At 44.0% G+C, this 20,145-nt stretch overlaps 1 protein-coding gene across 1 annotated transcript in view; it reads left to right on the forward strand.

Annotated features, from left to right (window-relative positions):
• ctnnbl1 (catenin, beta like 1) overlaps positions 1-20,145 on the forward strand; it is a 225,288-nt gene that overhangs the window by 151,736 nt on the left and 53,407 nt on the right. Inside the window, exon 11 of the mRNA XM_072514654.1 lies at positions 779-960. Within this exon, the coding sequence (XP_072370755.1) occupies positions 779-960 (182 nt within the window). The remainder of the gene's footprint in view (positions 1-778; positions 961-20,145) is intronic.

The raw sequence follows: 20,145 nt of genomic DNA on the forward strand, positions 1-20,145 counted from the left end.
TTATGTTCTTATGTAACATCTTAATGCTTGACATAGAGCAGTTCACTGTTTAGCAAAGGATGCAAATATTAAGCCTCTTCATATCGCCAAATGCTGAAATACATATATTTATGCTTCCTATTTTCTTCACTAATTACTTTCCGAATTGTTAGAATTTGCTGCACATGAATCCATGAACTTGCCAGTAATACATTGAAACTGCCATTGGTGCGCACTTTCTTTGTGCACCCAATGACCAGTTGACCAGCTGCACTTTTGAGGTACCGTCCAGCTAATAAGATTATTCCAGTAAGAAGTCTTACAACACCAGGTTAAAGTCCAACATGTTTGTTTCAAACACTAGCTTTCGGAGCACTGCTCCTTCGTCAGGTGAAGGAGCAGTGCTCCGAAAGGTAGTGTTTGAAACAAACATGTTGGACTTTAACCTGATGTTGTTACTGTGCTCACCCCAGTCCAATGCCGGCATCTCCACATCAAGATTATTCCAGGTTAGTTTTGCCTTTAGATTTAGAACTGGGACATAAAATGTTAAGATGATTCTTCCGATTCAGATTTAATCCAGAAATTATTTTTATTTCCTCAGGGACTGTAGTGGTAATTCTACACAATGACATTTGAATCTTAAGAGATATTTTCAATGAAATGATCCTTGTATTCCTCAAGTCTTAACTAAGATTTGTAGCCAGTTTTAAAGTATTAAAGAAATACTTAGAGGAGTGCACGTGATGAGACGTGTTCAGTTGTTTTAATCAGTACTGTGTAATTTATGTTTTTATAGAGAAAAGAAAATGTCACGAGCCAGTGCTCTAAAGGTGTTGGATCATGCTGTGATTGGTCCTGAAGGGTCTGATAACTGTCATAAGTTTGTTGACATCCTTGGACTAAGAACAATATTCCCTCTTTTCATGAAAACACCAAAGAAAATGAAGAAAGCTGGAATGACAGAAAAGGAACATGAAGGTGAGCTCTGAGGCCATAATCCCTTAAAACCTTCCAAACGTTCTAGTTGATTTTGTTCTTTGACGGAATGTCAGCATTACTGAAAAGTCAGAATTTGTTGCTCATCCCAAAATGAGAAGGTGGTGACGACCCAACTTAGTGAACCACTGAATTCCATCAGGTGTAAGTACACCCATGTTGCTGTTAGGAAGGGAGTTCCAGTGGTCGAGCAACAGTGAAAGAATGGTAATTATGGTTCCAAATAAGATTGTTGTGTGGTTTGGGGGAGGTGGGGGGCGACTTGCAGGTGATGGTGTTCGAGGAGGTAGAGGCTATTACTTTGGAAAGTGCTGTAAAAGGAGCTGATTAAGCATCAACCTGACTCTGTTTCGCTCCACAGATGCTACCTGACCTGCTGAGCATTTCCAGCATTTTTTGTGTTTACTGTTGTAAAAGGAGGTTCGGCAAGTTGCCGCAATGCATCCTGCAAATGGTGTTTAGGGAGTGAATGTTTAAAGCAGTTGGTGGAGTGCCGATCAAGAGGACTGCTTTGTCTAGGATGGTGTTAATTTTCCTGAGTGGTGTTGGAGCCACATTTATTGAAAACACAAAATAAAATGAGAGGAGAGGATAATTCCAGAATAGTTGGTTACACACAATCACTGTTATGCAGGCCGAGCTTCTTTTCAACACAAGCACCATTCAGAATATTCCCAAATTAATTTGATTAGAAAAAATGCCCTTACCTTTCATTCCTCATCATCCTGTTTCTCACACCACAAAAACTAACAGCTTTGAGTAACATCTTGGGATATAAAATGGTTAAAATTAAAAATGGGAAAATTTGACTTCAGCCTAACTTTGAGTTAACTTTCAGGTTTATTATTTTAAATTAAGCACATGCATTCAATGTCCTGGTGTGCTTCTGCTTATTAAAATGTGTGAGAGAATCTGTGTAGTGTGAAGTTCTGGTGTATTCTCCTCAGGCTCTGTATTGGCTGTCATGCAAGGAGCTGATAGATCTGTATTCTTAAAGGGCTGGCTTGAAAAGTTGAGACAAATCTAATTAGAGTTTGTTAAACAGAGCTGAAAATCAATCAGACTTTTCCCATAGGATAAAGAAATAGATGTTTTCAAATAATCGTTTTCTAGTTCCAAAGAATATGCACAGCTCTAATCAGAAAAACCTATGAGCAGAATGCTCAAGTATACATCCCATTATGGTTAAATTGGAGCCTATTTTAAAAGCCCACCACTTAAAACTATTTAACAATAAATAACTCCAGAAGTCCAAGTGCCAGCAATGAATGATTTAACATTGTAAATTTGAGTTGCCCAATTATGTTGAGAGTTTGTAACATTACAGTTTTGTTACACAACTTTGTATTCTGTTGTAAATGATAAACAAGAAATATCTCACTCCTCATTTTCCCTTCCGATCTCAGCATTGAACTCATCAGACTATGCTTCTTTTCCATCTTAAATCCTACTTCCTCCTTTAGGAAAGGTGAGAAGAGCTAGTTGACTCTTCAGCTACATCAATTCTGATTGAAGACCAATTCATGCTGTATAAGCAGTAGTCACAAAGATTGAAGTTTGACTGCTAGAATGTTTCTGCCGTTTTGAAGTTGGTTCCAGGTGTTAGTATAACGATGCCTGCGCTTAACAAAAGTGGGCATTGAAGATAATGGAAATGTAAGGGGCTATAAGCAATATCGAAGCTGACCATGAAGAAGGAAGCTATTTTGCCCTATATTTAGTTGTATGCAAATTTTTGCAAGAGCAGTTCAAAATTACTCTTAACATTTTGGTCCCAACACATAGAAGAAAGAACAAGCATCCATCTACATAAATAGGTTGTGAATGGCATTTATTTAGACAGATGCTTGTTCCAAGCTCTACACAGCCAATGAAGTACATTTAAAGTGCAGTCACTTTTATACCGATGAACATGATGAACAATTTAAGAGCAGAGGCTGTATAACAAGAAAGAGATAATTGACTAGGTTATCTATTTCAGTCTTGGTTGAGGGATAAATAGTGAGCCGTGTTCATTGTGTAAATTAAGGGTAAGGATAAACAGGTGGAGGTCATTCATTATTTGAGCATTTATAAGAAGACATTTGTGGACATTAGGTGTTCAGTCGGTTCAGGAGCTGTACAGTCCTGAAATTTCACTTTGTGAATAAATCTAAACAGAGTAATTGCTAACGTCTGGTTGTCTTCATCAAAAGGCTGTTAATACTTTAATAGTCAGGACACCAAGAGAAACTCCCATGTTCTCTTTGAATAATGTGCAGGTAGAATTTAGTTTACTATCTTCTCCAAAAGACCGCACTTCTAAGTGCACAGTGCTCCTCAGTCTCTCTCTCTCTCTCTCTTCAGGTATCGTGCCTATGTTATTCTCTAAGTCTGAATAAAGATTGTAGACTTCCAGTTAACACAAATACTTTATTCAGTGGGTTTGTTGTGTTTCCAGAGCTTAACTAGATATACAGTCAAGAAGTATGACCAGTGAAGCTAAGGTAAACTGCCTATGCTGAGCTGTTTCTGTCTGCTACTGCTCACTAGCCCTGTGCTTCTGAAAAAGGCGGATCCTCCCTTGGGCTGGACCCTTTATACCCGTCTCTGATGCTGCCCTCTAGTGATGCTGTGGCTGTTACATCTGTCTGTAGTCCCTGGTGTATGTGCAGATGTTTTACAGATGTACAGATCACTGCAATGCCCTCGGGGCATTGGTGACCATGTGCTTTAAGTTAGTCTTATTCTAGAGACATGTATCATCTTCATTGGTGGTGCATTTATCTAGTTTGCGAGGCTCTTTAGAAAGATCATTCTTTATTTCATCTCAATCTCTTTTACCATTGATCTTCCCCAACGGCATCAGACTTTCTATATCTTGATTTCTTATCTCACGTCCAAAGAATTCCAACTATCTCTTCGTGATCTTTGCCAGCAAAGTTTCTTGGTTTCAAAATTTCCTAAAACCTCTTCATCGGTAGTGTGATTTGTCCAAAATATCATTTAACACTCACTTCTGTATATCAAAATTGGTGTGATGTAGCATTCCAGGATTCTCGGCTTTGTTTTCATGACTAATTTTGAGTTGATCATCTTTTTCATTTTTGAAATGCATCTTTGGCCATTCCAATCATATTTCTTGGTAACACTTCCTGTCCAAGTTAACATACTGGATAAAACATTAGCTACCTGTTGACCTTTTTATTCCTTACTGTGAACTTGTGGTCTGGTGTGATTTTCTTTTTGGACGTTATTAGGCATTTTGCTCTCTTACAATTGATGCTCAGCCCTTTCTTCTTACTTTCACTCACTACTCTATCCAAAATCTTTTACAGTTTCTTTGCAGAGTCGGCAATAGGAACAGTGTCGTTAGCGTATCTTGTATAATTAAACTTGAACCAATCTAGTTTATTGAATTAATCATTTGTACAGAGATACCTTTAACCACATTCAAAGCATTTTAAAAACAGTCAAATTCATTTTCTTTAGGATTCAATAAATTCAATTCATTGAATCACTTTGGCTAACGCATCATTGTAAAGATCAGGTGTGACACATTCACTTTCAGAATCATCCCTCCACAACAAATCAGCATCTTTAATAATTTATTCATTTATGGGATGTGGTTGTTACTGGCTAAACCAGCATTTATTGCACATCCCTATTTTCGCTTCAGAAGGCGGTGGTGGGCTGCCTCCTTGAATTGTTGCAGTCCCTGATGTGCAGGTACACCTACAGTGCTGTTAGAGAGGGAAGTCCAGGATTTAGACTCCGTGATAGTGAAGAAACGGAGATACCTTTTCAAGTCAGAATGGTTTGAGTGTCTTGGAGAGGAGCATCCATGTGGTAGTGTTTCCAGGTACCTACTGCTCATGTCCTTCTAAATGGGAGTGGAAGGCGCTGCCTAAGGAACCTTGTGAGTTATGGCGTCTTAGAGTTGTACAGCGCAGAAAAAGCCCTTTCGTCCATTGAGCCTGCACTGACAATAATTACCCCTGATTTCCCACTTACCACCACTTGTCCCATATCCTTGAATGTGATGATGTTTCAAGTGTTTTAAAGGTTGAGGATTCCTGCCTCCACTACTTTCTCAGGCAGTGAATTCCAGATTCTCACCACCCTCCGAGTGAAAAAATATTTTCTCAAATCCACTCGGAATCTCCTGCCTCTCACTCTAAAATTCTGCTCCCTTGTGATTGACCCCTCAACCAAGGGGAACAGCTGCTTCCTATTTACCCTGTCCAAACCCCTCATAATCTTGTACAAGTCAATCAAAACATCCTTCAGCCTTCTCTGCTCTAAAGACAACAATCCAATCCAAGCCTATCGAGTCTCTCCTTATAGCTCAGATTTTCCCTCCAGGCAACATCCTTGTGAATCTCCTCTGTACCTCCTCCAGTGCAATCACCTCCTTCCTACGGTGGGGTGATCAGAACTGCACACACTACTCCAGCTGTGGCCTAACCAACATCTGTACAGCTCCAACATAACCAGAAGGTGAGTTTGTCACCACAGGATTTCTGGCCTTTGACCTGCTCTGTTAGCCACATTATGTCTTGCCAAGTTCAGTTTATGTCAATAGTAACCCCCAGGATATTGATAGGGATTCAGCGATGGTAATGCCATTGAATGTCAAGGGCAATGGTTAGATGCACTCTTGCTGTTGATATTCATTGCCTGGCACATGTGTGGTACAGATGTTGTTTTGCCACTTGTCAGTCCAAGCCTGGATACTCTTTAGGTCTTGCTGCATTTGGGCATGGATTGCTTCAGTAAGAATTCTTGACTGGTGCTGAACATTGTGCAGTCATCAATGAGAATCCTCACTTCTGACCTTGTGGTGGAAGGAAGGTCATTGATTAAGCAGCTAAAGATGATTGGGCCAAGCACACTACCTCAAGGAACTCCTGCAGAGATGTCCTGGAGGATGGCACGGTGGCGCTGTGGTTAGCATTGCTGTCTCACGGCGCCGAGGTCCCAGGTTCAATCCCGGCCCTGTGTCACTGTCCGAGTGGAGTTTGCACATTCTCCCCGTGTCTGCATGGGTCTCACCCTCACAACCCAGGTGGATTGGCCATGCTAAACTGCCCCTTAATTGGAAAGAAAAATTGGATACTCTAAATTTATATTAAAAAATGTGATGCCCTGGAGCTGAAATGATTGACCTCCATCTACCACAACCATTTTCCTTTGTGCTAGGTATGATTCCAGCCAGCAGAGGGTTTCCCCCCAATTCTCAATGCTTTCAGTTTAGCTCGGGGTCCTTGATGCCATATTCAGTCAAAAGCTGTCTCGATGCCAATGGTGGTCACTCGCACCTCACCTCTGGCGTTCAGCTCTTTTGTCCATATTTGAATTGAGGCTGTAATGAGGTCAGGAGCTGAGTGACTCTGATGGAACCCAAACTGAGCGTCATTGAGCAAGTTATTGCTTAGTAAGTGCCGCTTAATAGGAGTTGATGACTCCTTCCATCACTTTATTGATGATCGAGAGCAGACCGATGGGGTTGTAATTGACCTTTTGGAATTGTCCTGTTTCTTAAGTACAGGACATCCATGGGCAATTGTCCACGTTGTCGGGTAGATAGCAGTGTTGTAGTTATACTGGAACAGCTTGGCTAGGTACGTAGCAAGTTCTGGAGCATTATAGTCTTCAGTGCTATTGCTGGAATTTTGTCAGGGCCCACAGCTTTTCCATTATCCAGTGCCTTCAGATGTTTCTTGATATCACGTGGAGTGAGTCGAATTGAGTAAAGACTGACATCTGTGATGCTGGGGACGTCCTGAAGAGGTTGAGATGAATCATCCACTTGGCACTTCTGACTGAAGATTATTGCAATTGCTTCAGCTTTATCTTTTGAATAGATGTGCTGGGCACCTCTATCATTTGAGTGTCAGAATATTTATGCAGCCTTCTCCTTTAGTGAGTTGTTTAATTGCCCACCACCATTCATGGCAGGATGTGGCAGGGCTGCAGAGCTTAGATCTAATCCATTGGTTGTATTGTTCACTTAGCTCTGTCTATTAATTGCTAGGTTATGCTGTTTGATATGCAGTTAGTCCTGTGTTATAGCTTCACCAAGTTGACACCTAATTTTTAGGAATGCCTGGCATTTTGTTTTTAATTCATTTATGGGATGTGGGCATTGCTGGTTAGGCCAGCATTTATTGCCCATCCCTAGTTGCCCTTCAGAAGGTGGTGGTGAGTTGCCGCCTTGAACCACTGTAGTCCCTGAGGTGTAGGTACACCCACAATGCTGTTAGGGAGGGAGTTCCAGCGACATTGAAGGAACGGCGATATATTTCCAAGTCGGGGTGGTGAGTGACTTGCCGGGAAACCTCCAATACCTGGGTCGCATTCCCAGGTAGCTGCTGCTCCTGTCTTTCTAGATGGAAGTGGTCGCAGGTTTGAAAGGTGCTGCCTATGGAACCTTGGTGAGTCCCTGCAGTGCATCTTGTAGATGGTGCACATGGCTGCCACTGTTTGTTGGTGGTGGAAGGATTTAATGTTTTGTAAAAGGTAGCGATCAAGCGGGCTGCTTTGTCCTGGATCGTGTCGAGCTTCTTAGATGTTGCTGGAGAAGCACTCATCTAGGTAAATGGTGAGTGCTGGCGATGCACTCATCTAGGTAAATGGTGAGTATTCCATTACACTCCTGATTTAGGCCCCTCTTTTGGGGGTCAGGAGGTGAGTTACTCGCCGTAGGATTCCTCACCTTTGACCTGCTCTGGTAGCCACAGTATTAATATGGCTAGTCCAGTTTAGTTTCTGATCAATGGTAAGCCCCCCCCCCCCCCCCCCCCCCCCCAGGATGTTGGTGGTGGGGAATTCAGCGATGGTAATGCCATTGAATGTCATGGGGCGATACTTAGATACTCTCTTGTCGGAGATGGTCTTTGCCTGGCATTTGTGTGGCACAAATGTAATGAGTTGGCCATGAGGTTGCAGATTGTGGTTGAGTACAATTCCGCTGCTGCTGATGGCCTACAATGCCTCGTGGATGCCCAGTGTTGAGTTGCTACATCTATTCGAAGTCTATCCCATTTAGCACAGTGATTGTGCCACACAACATGGAGGGTATCCACAATGTGAAAACAGAATTTTATCTCCACAAGGACTGTGCGGTGGTCACATCTACCGATACTGTCATGGAAATATGCATCTGCAGCAGGCGGGGTTGGTTAGGATGAGCTAAAGCATGTTTTTTCCCTCTTGTTGGTTCCCTGCCCACCTGCAGTCCCAGTCTAGCAGCTATGCCATTTAGGGCCCGGCCAGCTCAGTCTGTGGTGGCACTACCAAGCCACTCATGATGATCGACATTGATGTGCCCCAGCCAGAGGGTATCCTTGCCACCCTCAGTACTTCCTCCAAGTGCTGTTCAACATGGAGGAGAACTGATTCATCAGCTGATGGTGGGCGGTATGTGGAAATCAGCAGGATTGTTTAACCTTCATGGGGTCCAGAGTCGATTGTTGAGGACTCCCAGGGCCACTCTCTCCCGACTGTATACCACTGTGCCGCCACGTCTGCTGGGTCTGTCTTGCCGGTGAGATGGTGATATGGTGTCTGGGACATTATATGGTATGATTCTGTGAGTATTACTACGTCAGGCTGTTGCTTGACTAGTCTGTGAGCTAACTCTCCAAACTTCGGCACAAGCCATCGGGTGTTAGTGTGGAGGACTTTGCAGGATCAACAGGGCTGGTTTTGCCGTTGTCGTTTCACCAGAACTGTGCTTTTGACCTTCTGCACTCCACAATTTCGCTGCCATGCATATTGAATATCCAGCAACATTTCATTCATGTTGTCCATGTGACTTAATGGGTACTCGTGTTTTTGTCACTGTCTGATGATGAATTGCTAGAAACTGGAAAGTTTTGGCATTGAGGTTGTAAAGACACCGTGGGTGAGGACGTGGTCAATTCCCGCCCCACAGACCCCTGAGTCCCAACATAAGTAAATTAACCAATAATTTGTATATTTTCCTGAGATCTTTGACTTTTGACTACTTTAATGACTTGCAGGCATTAGATTTATAAGTAAAACACAAAATAACTGTTTATTTACAACAAGAGAAGAGTTAAACATGTAATGGCGAAAATAGAACCCCGGCTGCTAAGCTAACTACTCCCCTAACACCCGCATACACACAAGGCAGACACACAGTAAGGAAGGGGAAGGATCAAAATAATGGGGAATAAACGGACCGAGAGATGCAAATCTTCACTGCTGTTGTAGCGGACTGTGTAGGTGGTGATCTTCTCTGAGTGCAAGGTGTTGAAAGCCATTGGTTGGTTTGGATCTTCTAATGTTTGTCTCCAATTAGAACTCTGAGGATGTAAGGCTTCCTCTGGGAAATTACCTTCACTTCCAGTGCCTTAGACTTTCACCGAGAAAATTTCCCTCCAGTCTGTGCAATTCCAGCTTGCATCCACCAGATGGACCATTAGCCTCACTGAGCTAAATCTACAGTCCACAACATGACGGTTTTAAATGGGTTTTCAAACAGCAGCTCTCTTTATCCTTTTTGTAAGGGCCCCGAAGAATCCAGCACGAGTTTTAAGGATACAAAATAATAAAGTTTATTTACTATAACAATATATACATAGCAGTAGCAGTAACTTCCCTTGCTACCTTCTCCTTCCTCCTGGTTCCTGGACTGGCCAGGTTATTTATAGTAGGAGTTTCTCCGCCCCCCTCATTGGGGAAGTTCATACTCCCACAGGATTGTGGGATAGTCATTAGTCCCCAGCCAATCGTCAGTAGGCAGGTTATAACAATCCTGAACCTCCAAAGCAACCCAAGAGGTGAGAATGAATTCAGAGCTCTGGCCTCTCAGTTGTCTAATCAGAACTGAAATTACTACATGCCAACAACTCCCAGATCGTGCAGAAAGAGGAAGATATTTGATCACAACTCATCAGCCGAGAGAGGACTGTTTGAGGTTCCAGTGGAACTTTCACAGGCTGGAAGCATTTAAATCCCCAGGCAAAGAGGTGATAGAGATTCCAGACTTACTGTGTGATGCCTTCCAGATCTAAAAGTAAGTGAATAAAAATGGAGATTGCTATCTCTCTCAGCCTTCCTTCCAGAAGCTCTGAAGGGCTCTGCGCAAGAATCGGGCAAGATCAGGAAATTCAGAAGGGTCGGTTGGCTGCTCACTAAATCCATCAAAATTACATCACAGGACTATGCCACACTGCATGGAGGGGAATCCCCTTGGGCCAGTTCAAATAGCAGCTTGCAGTAGGGTAGTTTCAAAAGTCTGTAGTTTAAAAGCAGCCAGCAAGACGGGAATTAAAAAGGATATAAGGATCAGACAGGGATTTTAATGAGGTTCCTTACAAAGTCTTTTGGTAGTTTCTGAGCAGAGTTGATTTTCTGCCACATCACTAGACCATTTCATCCCATAATATAATATAATTGCACCCACATATACAGTATAAGTACGTTGCCAGGCATAATTTTCTATTCCAATAAATGTACTTATGTAGGAAATAAAGAACTTGAAATAAATTTTAACTTTGCTGAAATATTACTTCCATTTTCCAAAGAGGCAGATTTACTAGTTTTTCAAATTCTTTATGTGCTGCGGCTCTCTGGGATTGGCAATAAATGCTAGCCTTAACAACAGTAGTTTACTTGACCATTTCAGAGGACAGTTAAAAATCACATTACGCTGGGTCTATTACATATAGGCCAGATGGGATGAGGATAGCAGGTTGCTTTCTCTAAAGGGCAGTAGAGTAGCAGGTGGGTTTTTACAACATTGAATGGCGGTGCGGACTCGATGGGCTGATAAACCTACTTTTGCTTGTACGTCTAATCGTCTTATAAAGTGGCTACATTAATTTTCTGTTTGCTTGAAATCCTTGCCTACTCGGGGCTTGATTTGGCTCACTTAAGTACATGTATTGCATTGCATTTCTGGTGACCATATAACCGCTTGAAGGCTCATTCTGATACATGCTTCTCAAGATCAGGCCATGGTTGGTCCTGTTCTGATGGCACATTTGCCCGTGGGCACCTTTACAATGGATTCCTTCCCCTTCCATTCTCACCAGTTTTTCACTGCCAAAGAATTCCCTTGCTATTTGAACTTTTAGCTTGAAATCCTCTTTGTGCTTCATTTGTTTTGCTGGGTGACCAATTTATATTTGTTACTTGCCATGCCATGTGTGGTCTGCTCTGTGTGCGTGTCTTAAACTCATACACTTCTTCACAACGCAGCCGACATCACCTGCTTGATCCCATGTGCTGGCTTAGCAAGTAAAACACATTGCTGGGGTGAAAATTTGAGGCCGACTTCTAAAGAATATAGCATTTTGTAGTTGGAAAGGAAGGGGTCCGCTTACACACTCAGTATAAAAGAAGCATGATTTTTGCTACCAACAAAATGCAGCTGTTTTATATGCCAGGTTGACTTGTATGTCGTGAACTATGGTAACACGCAGAATATCTCTGAAAAATGTGACCATGCTGAGTATATTGATATGTTATGCATCAATTCAAAGGAGTGATGAAAATTGTTGCTGAACATTTTAAAAACTTTCCAATTAAGGGGCAATTTAGCGTGGCCAATCCACCTACACTACGCATCTTTAAGTTGTGGGTGTGAGACCCACACAAGAGGGGAGAATGCACAAACTCCACACAAACAGTGACCCGGGGCCAGGATCAAACTAGGGTCCTCAGCCGTGAGACAGCATTACTAACCACTGTGCCGCCCACTGAACATAATTGGATGTGCCACAACATGCTTTTACCTTGCACCATATTGTTCAGAGTAGGGCGGCATCGAGCCAGTCAAAAAATAACATAATTGTGCCTTCACAGCTGAGGCCTGACTAAACATGAACCCATGAATATTATAAAAGGCCTCAAAAACTGAATGCTGGCAAATGCAACTGAGCAGTCAGAAATAGTCCTACCCAGCTGAGGAAGTAACTGCACTTCCAAATATTAGCTAGGTTTGAAATCTGGTTTGGAGGAGGTACAGACATTGACATCAAGAAGAATTAATGGACATTTACTTCAAATAACTAGAAACAAGTATTTCTGGCAGATGTAATGTTATGTTCAGTAACATAAAACATTTGCAAGCGATAAGCACTGATTATCAAAAAGTGATATTGTCATGTCATGGTCTAAGAGGGGTATACTCATTTTGGGCGTGGAACCATAATTTCAAGTAGTGATTTGCTCGAGCAGTTTTCAGAGTATATGGTGGGTGTGAGATCGAAACTGAGGTTGGTATTTTCTGCCAGGACCAAACTAAGATGATGTTGGACTTCAAAATTGTCTGTTTGTTTCGTGAATTTCTTTATTAATTTCATACTCCACCCAAACTTTAGAATGTTTATTTCTATTTTTTGAATTTGGAAACCAATCTAATATTTTGGCAAAAAAATTGTTCCATAACAACGCTGCCCATAATTTACAATTATAAAAATATCGCCAGACAATAGCAAGCCCAGAAAAAGAATTCCTTGATTTGTATTTTGTTCCTTGATTGATACTTTTCTGTATCACAAGGTCTAATCTGGAATAATTCAGCTGCAGTGCTCAGTGATTGCAAATAGGAAAACAAGAAATTCAATTTGACTGTAATAAACCTTAAAAATAATTAGGCTATAAACATCATTGGCAAGAAACCACTAGCCCAATTCACTGACATTACTATAGCAGCATTGATTTTTTTACCTTGTTCAAAGCCAGTATTTTTTATTGAATCATATACAGCAATCAATTCTTAATGCAATTACCTGCTATAATGCACAAACGCTTTCAGTTACAATGGTACTTTCCTAATAGCAGTCATAATTATTTTTAGATATTAGTCGAACAATAAAACATTTAGCTATCAACATAAGCAACAGAAGTGTTACGACCACTCCTATGTGATGTTTCCAAAGTTGTTGAACCAAGCGAACACCCTCTATTTGTCACTTGTTGGCTGCGATACCTCCAAGTTGTCACAAGTCCAGGTGTGGAGAGATGAACTGGCTCCCAGTCTAGCAGCTATGTGCTTTAGGTCTCGGCCATGGCCAGCTTGGTCTGTGGTGGTGCTACCGAATGATTCTTGGATCTGTACCCAAGTACATTGCGCACCTTGTATCACGGTGCTCCCTCCAAGGGGTGTTTTGCAGGGAGGAGTACTGATTCATCAACTGAGGGGGGTGGTACAATGGTACATGATAATCAGCAGGTTTTCTTGCCCATGTTTGACCTGTTCCCATGAGACTTGATGAGATTATAGTGGGATCTAGTGTTGATATTGAGGATTCCCAGACCCTTCCAGCTGGTAGCAACAAGACGAGACCCTTTTTAACAGGCATCTTTTTATTTTGAAGTGTGCCAATTTAAACAGGCTTTTTTGAGTTAAGATAGAGTGAGTTTATTAACTCCTAAGGCAAGGAGAAAAATGATAGAACACATGCATTTTTTTAATAAATGTTTTTTATTGGGTTTTTGAATGAAGTATATTTACCGTTATGAACACAAAATAGAATACATACACAGAAGAGAAGGGAACATGCCTAAAAAACAAACAACAACAACAAAAACAGTGAGAATAAAATAACTAGTGCTGCTCAACAACAGCAGCTCTGTACAATTGGCAATATTGTTTTTAGCATATAAGTAGGTATCTGTTTGTGGGGGGGGGGGGGGGGAACTAGGGGGTACATATACATTTGGGCGGCGGGGAAACAAATACAAAACAATTACAAGAGGGCAATACACGAATGGATCTGGTGTTGGTGTTGTCACTTGCTTCTCCCGGATGGTTTTCATTGCCGTTGTTGTCTCGCGATCACCTCCACTTCAGCCGTTCGTCCCGTCTTTCGCCCGGATTTTCCTTGTTCTCTGCTCCTGTAGATGCCAAGTTTGTTATTGTTTCCAGTGCCCTCCTTCCGGCTGTCATTCCCTTGCCTCCCCCCCACCTCACTGGTTCCCCTCTGTTGTTCCCTGTTCCCTCCCTCTTCCACCGCCCCCCCCCCCCCTCCCCTCCCCTTCTCCTGTGGTTCGCCTTTCTTTTCTCTTGGATTTAGCTGCTATCCCCCCGCCTCGGCTACCTCCCCCTGATTCTTGGCTACCTCCCCCTGATTCTTGGCTACCTGGCTATCCTGCTTGTTCGTTGGCCACAAACGGGTCCCGGAAAAATTGGGTGAATGGCTCCCACGTTCTATGGAAGCCGTAGAACGGTAGCATTGTGGATAGCCCAATTGCTTCACAGCTCCAGGGTCCCAGGTTCGATTCCGGCTTGGGTCACTGGCTGTGCGGAGTCTGCACACCCTCCCCACGTGTGTGCGTGGGTTTCCTCCGGGTGCTCCGGTTTCCTCCCACAGTCCAAAGATGTGCAGGTTAGGTGGATTGGCCATGATAAATTGCCCTTAGTGTCCAAAATTGCCCTTAGTGTTGGGTTGTGTTATGGGGTTAGGGTGAAGGTGTTGACCTTGGGTAGGGTCCTCTTTCCAAGAGCCGGTGCAGATTTGATGGGCCGAATGGCCTCCTGCACTGTAAAGTCTATGATAATCTATGACCCTCGGATGGCGAGTTTGATTTTCTCCATTCGGAGAGATTCTGAGAGGTCGGACAGCCATTCTGCAGCTTTGGATGGTGCTGCTGACCGCCAGCCGAACAGGATTCTACGGCGGGCGAGCAGGGAGGCAAAGGCAAGGGCGTCCGCCCTCCTCCCCAGGCGTAGATCTGGCTGGTCCGATACCTCGGAGACCGCCACTTTCGGGCATGGCTCCACCCTCATTCCCACCACTTTGGACATTGCCTCGAAGAAGGCTGTCCAGTACCCCGCAAGTCTGGGGCAAGACCAGAACATGTGGGCGTGGTTGGCCGGGCCTCCTTGGCACTGTTCACATCTATCCTCCACCTCCGGGAAGAACCTACTCATACGAGTTCTTGTTAATTGGGCTCTATGTACCACTTTTAGTTGCGTCAGGCTGAGCCTTGTGGAGGTGGAGTTGACCCTATGCAGTGCTTCGCTCCAGAGTCCCCACCTTATTTCAATCCCCAGGTTCTCCTCCCATTTCTTTCTTGTTGCGTCCAGTACGGTGTCGGCCCTTTCTACCAGTCGGTCATGCATGTCCCTTTATCTAGGATGCTTGCGTCCAGTAATTCTTCCAGTAATGTCTGTCATGGCGGTTGTGGGTACGTCCTTGTCTCCTTTCATAGGAAGTTTTTGAGTTGCAGGTACCTTAGCTTGTTCCTCCTGGCTAGCTGGAATTTCTCTGTCAGTTCGTCCATTGTTGCGACCCTTTCGTCCGTGTATAGGTCCCTAACTGTCAGTGTCCCTCCGTCCTGTCCCCACTTTTTAAAGGTGGCGTCAGTCAGCGCTGGTACGAACCTATGGTTGTTGCAGATGGGAACTTTGTCCGACATTTTGGTCAGGCCAAATTGCTGCCGTCGTTGGTTCCAGGACTGGCGATCACCACCGGGCTGCTGGCGTGTTTTTTGGGTGTGGATGGGAGTGCCGCCGTGGCGAGGGCCCGGAGGGATGTCCCCATGCAGGAGGCTTCTTTGGGATCCTAGCATTCTTCCGCCCCTCCCTGCGAATGCCATGATTAGTTTGTCTTGTGCTTTGAAAAAGGCCTTGAGGATGTAGATCAGGATGGATCTAAGTAGGAAGAGGTACCTGGGCAGCACGTTCATTTTGATCATCTGGACTCTCCCCGCGAGTGAGAGTGTGTTCCATCTTTGCAGGTCCTTTTTTACTTCCTCTGTCAGACTGGTGAGGTTCCATTTGTGGATCTCTTTCCAATCATGGGCTATTTGGATCCCCAGGTAGCGGAATTTGTGTTGGGCTTGTTTAAACGTTAGTTCTGCCCCCTCTCCTTGTGGGTGTACCGGGAAGATCTCGCCTTTGCTCATGTTGGGTTTGTAGCCCGAGAAGGCGCCATGCTGCTTTATGGGTCCGAAATGTAGAGGAGCAGGTTATCTGCATAGAGTGAGGCTCTGTACTCTCTGCCATCCCTTTGGATCCCCCTCCAGCTTTTTGCTGCTCTGAGAGCAATTGCTAATGGCTCGGTCGCTAGAGAGAATAGCAGCGGGGACAGTGGGCATCCTTGTCTGGTGCCTTTGTGCAGCTGGAAGTATCGGGAGTTGGTGTTGTTGGTCCGTACGCTCGCCATGGGAGCGTTGTATAGGAGTTTTACTCAGGAGGTGAACCCTGTTCCAAGCCCGAACCGCTCCAGTACCTCTGAGGTATTTCCATTCGACCCCGTCGAAGGCCTTTTCTGCGTCTAAGGAGACGATCACCTCTGGTGTTCTCTCCTCGGATGGGGTCATTATCATGTCTAGCAGCCGCCTGATGTTCGAGTTTAGCTGCCTACCTTTGACAAAACCCGCCTGGTCCTCTGCGACCACATCTGGTACACAGTCTTCTAGCCTTTTGGCCAGTACTTTGGCATCTGCGTTCAGCAGCGAGATGGGTCTGTATGACCCACATTCTGTTGGATCTTTAACTTTCTTAGGTATAGGTGAGATTGAGGGCTGTGCTAGCGTAGGTGGCAGTGTGCCCCTCGCTAGCGAGTCTGTGAACATCTCCCGCAGGTGCAGGGCCAGTGTTGTCGCAGATTTTTAATAGAAGTCCGGCGGGAACCCATCTGGTCCCGGCACCTTCCCCACTTGCATGGAGCTAATGCTGTCCATGATCTCTCCCAGGGCTAGTGGTGCCTCCAGGCCCCGTTTTCTGCCCTCCCCCACGACTGGTATGTCCAGTCCATCAAGGAAACGTTTCATCCCAAACTCCCCCATTGGGGGCTCTGAGGTGTACAGACCTTGATAGAAGGCCTTGAAGGTTTTGTTAATCTTTTCCGGTTCTGTTTCTAACGTGCCTCTGGTATCCCTGATTTGTGCAATTTCTCTGGTGGCTGCCTGTTTTCTCAGCTGGTGTGCCAACAGGTGGCTGGCTTTGTTTCCGTGTTCGTATAGGGTCCCACATGCCTGGTGGAGTTGGTACACTGCTTTCCTGGTGGAGAGCAGATCAAAGTTCCTTTGTAGCTCTTTCCTCTCCGCCAGGAGCTCTACGGTCGTGGCCTCGGAGTATTTACTGGTCTACCTTCAGTATGGAGTCGACCAGCTGCTGCCTAGCCGCCCTTTCATCCCTATCTCTTCAAGCTTTGAAAGCGATAATTTCCCCTCTTACTACGGCCTTTAGCGCTTCCCAGAACGTGGAGGGTGAGACTTCTCTGTTTTGGTTGTTCTCCGTGTACTCTGCTATGGCCTGTGATATCTTTTCGTTGAAGGCCTTGTCTGCCAGTAGGGCAATGTCCAACCGCCATGTGGGGCGTTGGGCCCTGCCCGTCTCCAGCCTCGCATCCATGTAGTGTGGAGCGTGGTCGGATATCACAATTGCAGAGTATTCCACTTTGTTTATCACTGGAAGCACCATTTTCCCCACCACAAAGAAGTCAATTCTGGTATATACGTTGTGCACTGAGGAGAAGAAGGAGCATTCCTCCTCCCCTGGGTGGGTGAACCTCCAGGAGTCCACCGCTCCCATCTGTTCCATAAAGTGACCGAGTTCCCTTGCCATGCTTGAAGTTTTCCCCATTTTGGAGCTTAATCTGTCAATTGTGGGGTCCTGATCACAGTTGAAGTTCCCTCCCCCCATGATTAGTCGCTGTGTCGGGGATTTCTGCCAAGGTCTTTTTGATGAAGCTCGTGCCGTCCCAGTTGGGCGTGTACATGTTAACTAGTACTACCGGTGCCCCATCCAGGACGTACTGACCATGACGTACCTTCCCCCTGGGTCCGTAACCGTCTTCGTCGCCCTAAACATCGTCTTCTTGCCGATCAGTCGTGCCACGCCCCCTGGCCCTCATCCCATAGCAGGAATAGTAGGTCTGCCCCACCCAGCCCTTTCTTACCCGCAGTCGGTCCTGCTCTCTCAGGTGTGTCTCTTGGCGGAAGACTATGTCGGCTTTCATATTTCTTAGGTGGGTGAGGACTCTGGATCTTTTCACTGGGCCATTGAGTCCCCTTACATTCCAGGTGACTATCCTGGTGGGGGGCTTCTGTCCCCCCCGCTCCTGTGGGATTAACCGTACTTACCTGGTGGACGTGCCCCTGCCCTCCAGGGTTTCCCTTTGTTAGGGGGCCGTCCAGGGTGGCCACTGTCACTGCTCTCTCCATGGAGAAAAATAAGAGTTGGCATTTCACGTCAATGACCCTTCATCAGAATGGTTTCATTATTCCGATGAATGAATATTACAAATAAATTCAACACTTTTAAAAATAGAAAAAACATTATTTTATAGGGATGTTGAAGATTGGTTGGGATTGAAAAGAAAACCCTGTTTTTGAAATTGGTAGTGCATATCAGTATCATATTTTATTAATGTCTTGGTGCTCTTTTTGATCTGACTAGCTTTCATGTTTAGTTCAAGGCAATACGCGGCACAAAAGCGTTGTAATTTCCCTTTTCTTGGGGAAATGCCATTTGCAAGTAGGAATCGGTGCTGAATCTTCCTCATAGAAGTTCATATAATTTACATTTATATGAAATAAAATAGCATGGAAAATTCCACTTCCAGTTTTTTTTTATATTTCTGTACATTGGTGAATATTGAAAGAATTGCATTTAAAAGATTATTAAAAGATGAAAGGATATTTTTGTTGATAGTTGGAAGTAGTGCAGAGCTTTTGGTCTAACAAAACCCATATTCAGGTTTCAAACTGAATTTGTGTGTTCAAATGTTGCATGATTTCATTTGAAGTGGTTATTAGTGGGAGAAGGGACTTTGAAGTGGAAGCATGGTGACACCTCAAGTGATGAAAGGGTGACTGAGATCATGGAATATAGCATGTGATTTGGCAAAGCTAGCTTATCAAATTGAGTTTTAGAAACTTAGCAGTGATATGTACCCTTACTATATTCGGCATCCTACTTTACATTGTGTATTTATGTTTGCCATTTTTTTTTCATGTAAGGAATGATCTGACTGGACTCAGAACAATACTTTTCACTGTACCTCGGTATACGTAACAATAAACAAATCTAAATAGGTGGAACATAACAGTAATATGTTCCACCAGTTCTTCATGCCAAGTTTTAAATACTTAGAAATATTATGTTCAACAGAACGCTGTGTGCTCTTACGAAACATTTTCCTTAACTAGTTCTTGAGAGACATCAGTTTTGATACCATGTCAGGAACAGACACATAGAACTCTGTTTGAATTTCATTGTCCAAGATTCACAACCACCCCCGAGTTTATATAAAAAATAAAAAAAAAACCCTCTTCATCTCGGTCCTAAGTGACTTCCCCCTTATTGTGCCTCCATGTTCTAGACTCCCTAGCAGGGGAAACATTTTACCTATATCTACCCTGTCTATCTCCTGTAAGTACTTTATAGGTTTCAATGAAGTCACCTCTCATTCTTCGAAACTCTAAAGAATACAGGCCTAGTTCACAGCCTCTTTTCGTAGACAGTCCCGCCATCCCCAGAATAAGTCTGGCAGACCCTTGTTGCACTCCCTCCACGGCAATAATATCCTTCCTAAGGTAGGAGGGCCAGAAATGCACAGGTGCAATCGAACCAAGATGCTATAGAATTGAAGCAAAACTTCGCTACTCCTGAACTCAAATCCCCTTGAGATAAAGACACTTGATTAGCTTTATTGACAAAGCCACCCAGGTCCCTTTGTGCATCTACACTTTCTAATGTCACATTGTTTACTCTGAACATCTATTACTCCTATCAAAGTGGATAGCCTCACACTTTTCCACATTATATTACATTTGCTATGATCTTGCCCATTCACTAAGTGTCCAAATCCTTCTGATGCAGCTTTGCAACTTCCTCACAGTCACGTTCCCACCTAGCTATGTGTCATCCACAAACTTGAAAATATTGCATTTGACACCCACATCCAAATCATTGATAGATATTGTGAACAGCTGGGACCAAGTACTGATGCTTACCGTACCCCAATAGTCACAGACTACCTATGTGAGAATTACCCATTTATACCTACTTAATGTTCTGCCTGTTAAGCAATTCTCAATCCATGCCAGTGTATTACCTCCTATCCCATGTGCTTTATGTTTGCTAGCCAACCTCCTGTATCGAAAACCTTCTGAAAATCCAAGTACACCACATCCACTGACTCCCCTTTATCAATACTGTATCATCCTCACAAAGACTCCCAACAGATTTGTAAA

This window comes from Scyliorhinus torazame, chromosome 8 (genome assembly GCF_047496885.1).
Source record: "Scyliorhinus torazame isolate Kashiwa2021f chromosome 8, sScyTor2.1, whole genome shotgun sequence".
In the NCBI taxonomy this organism is placed as follows: domain Eukaryota; kingdom Metazoa; phylum Chordata; class Chondrichthyes; order Carcharhiniformes; family Scyliorhinidae; genus Scyliorhinus; species Scyliorhinus torazame.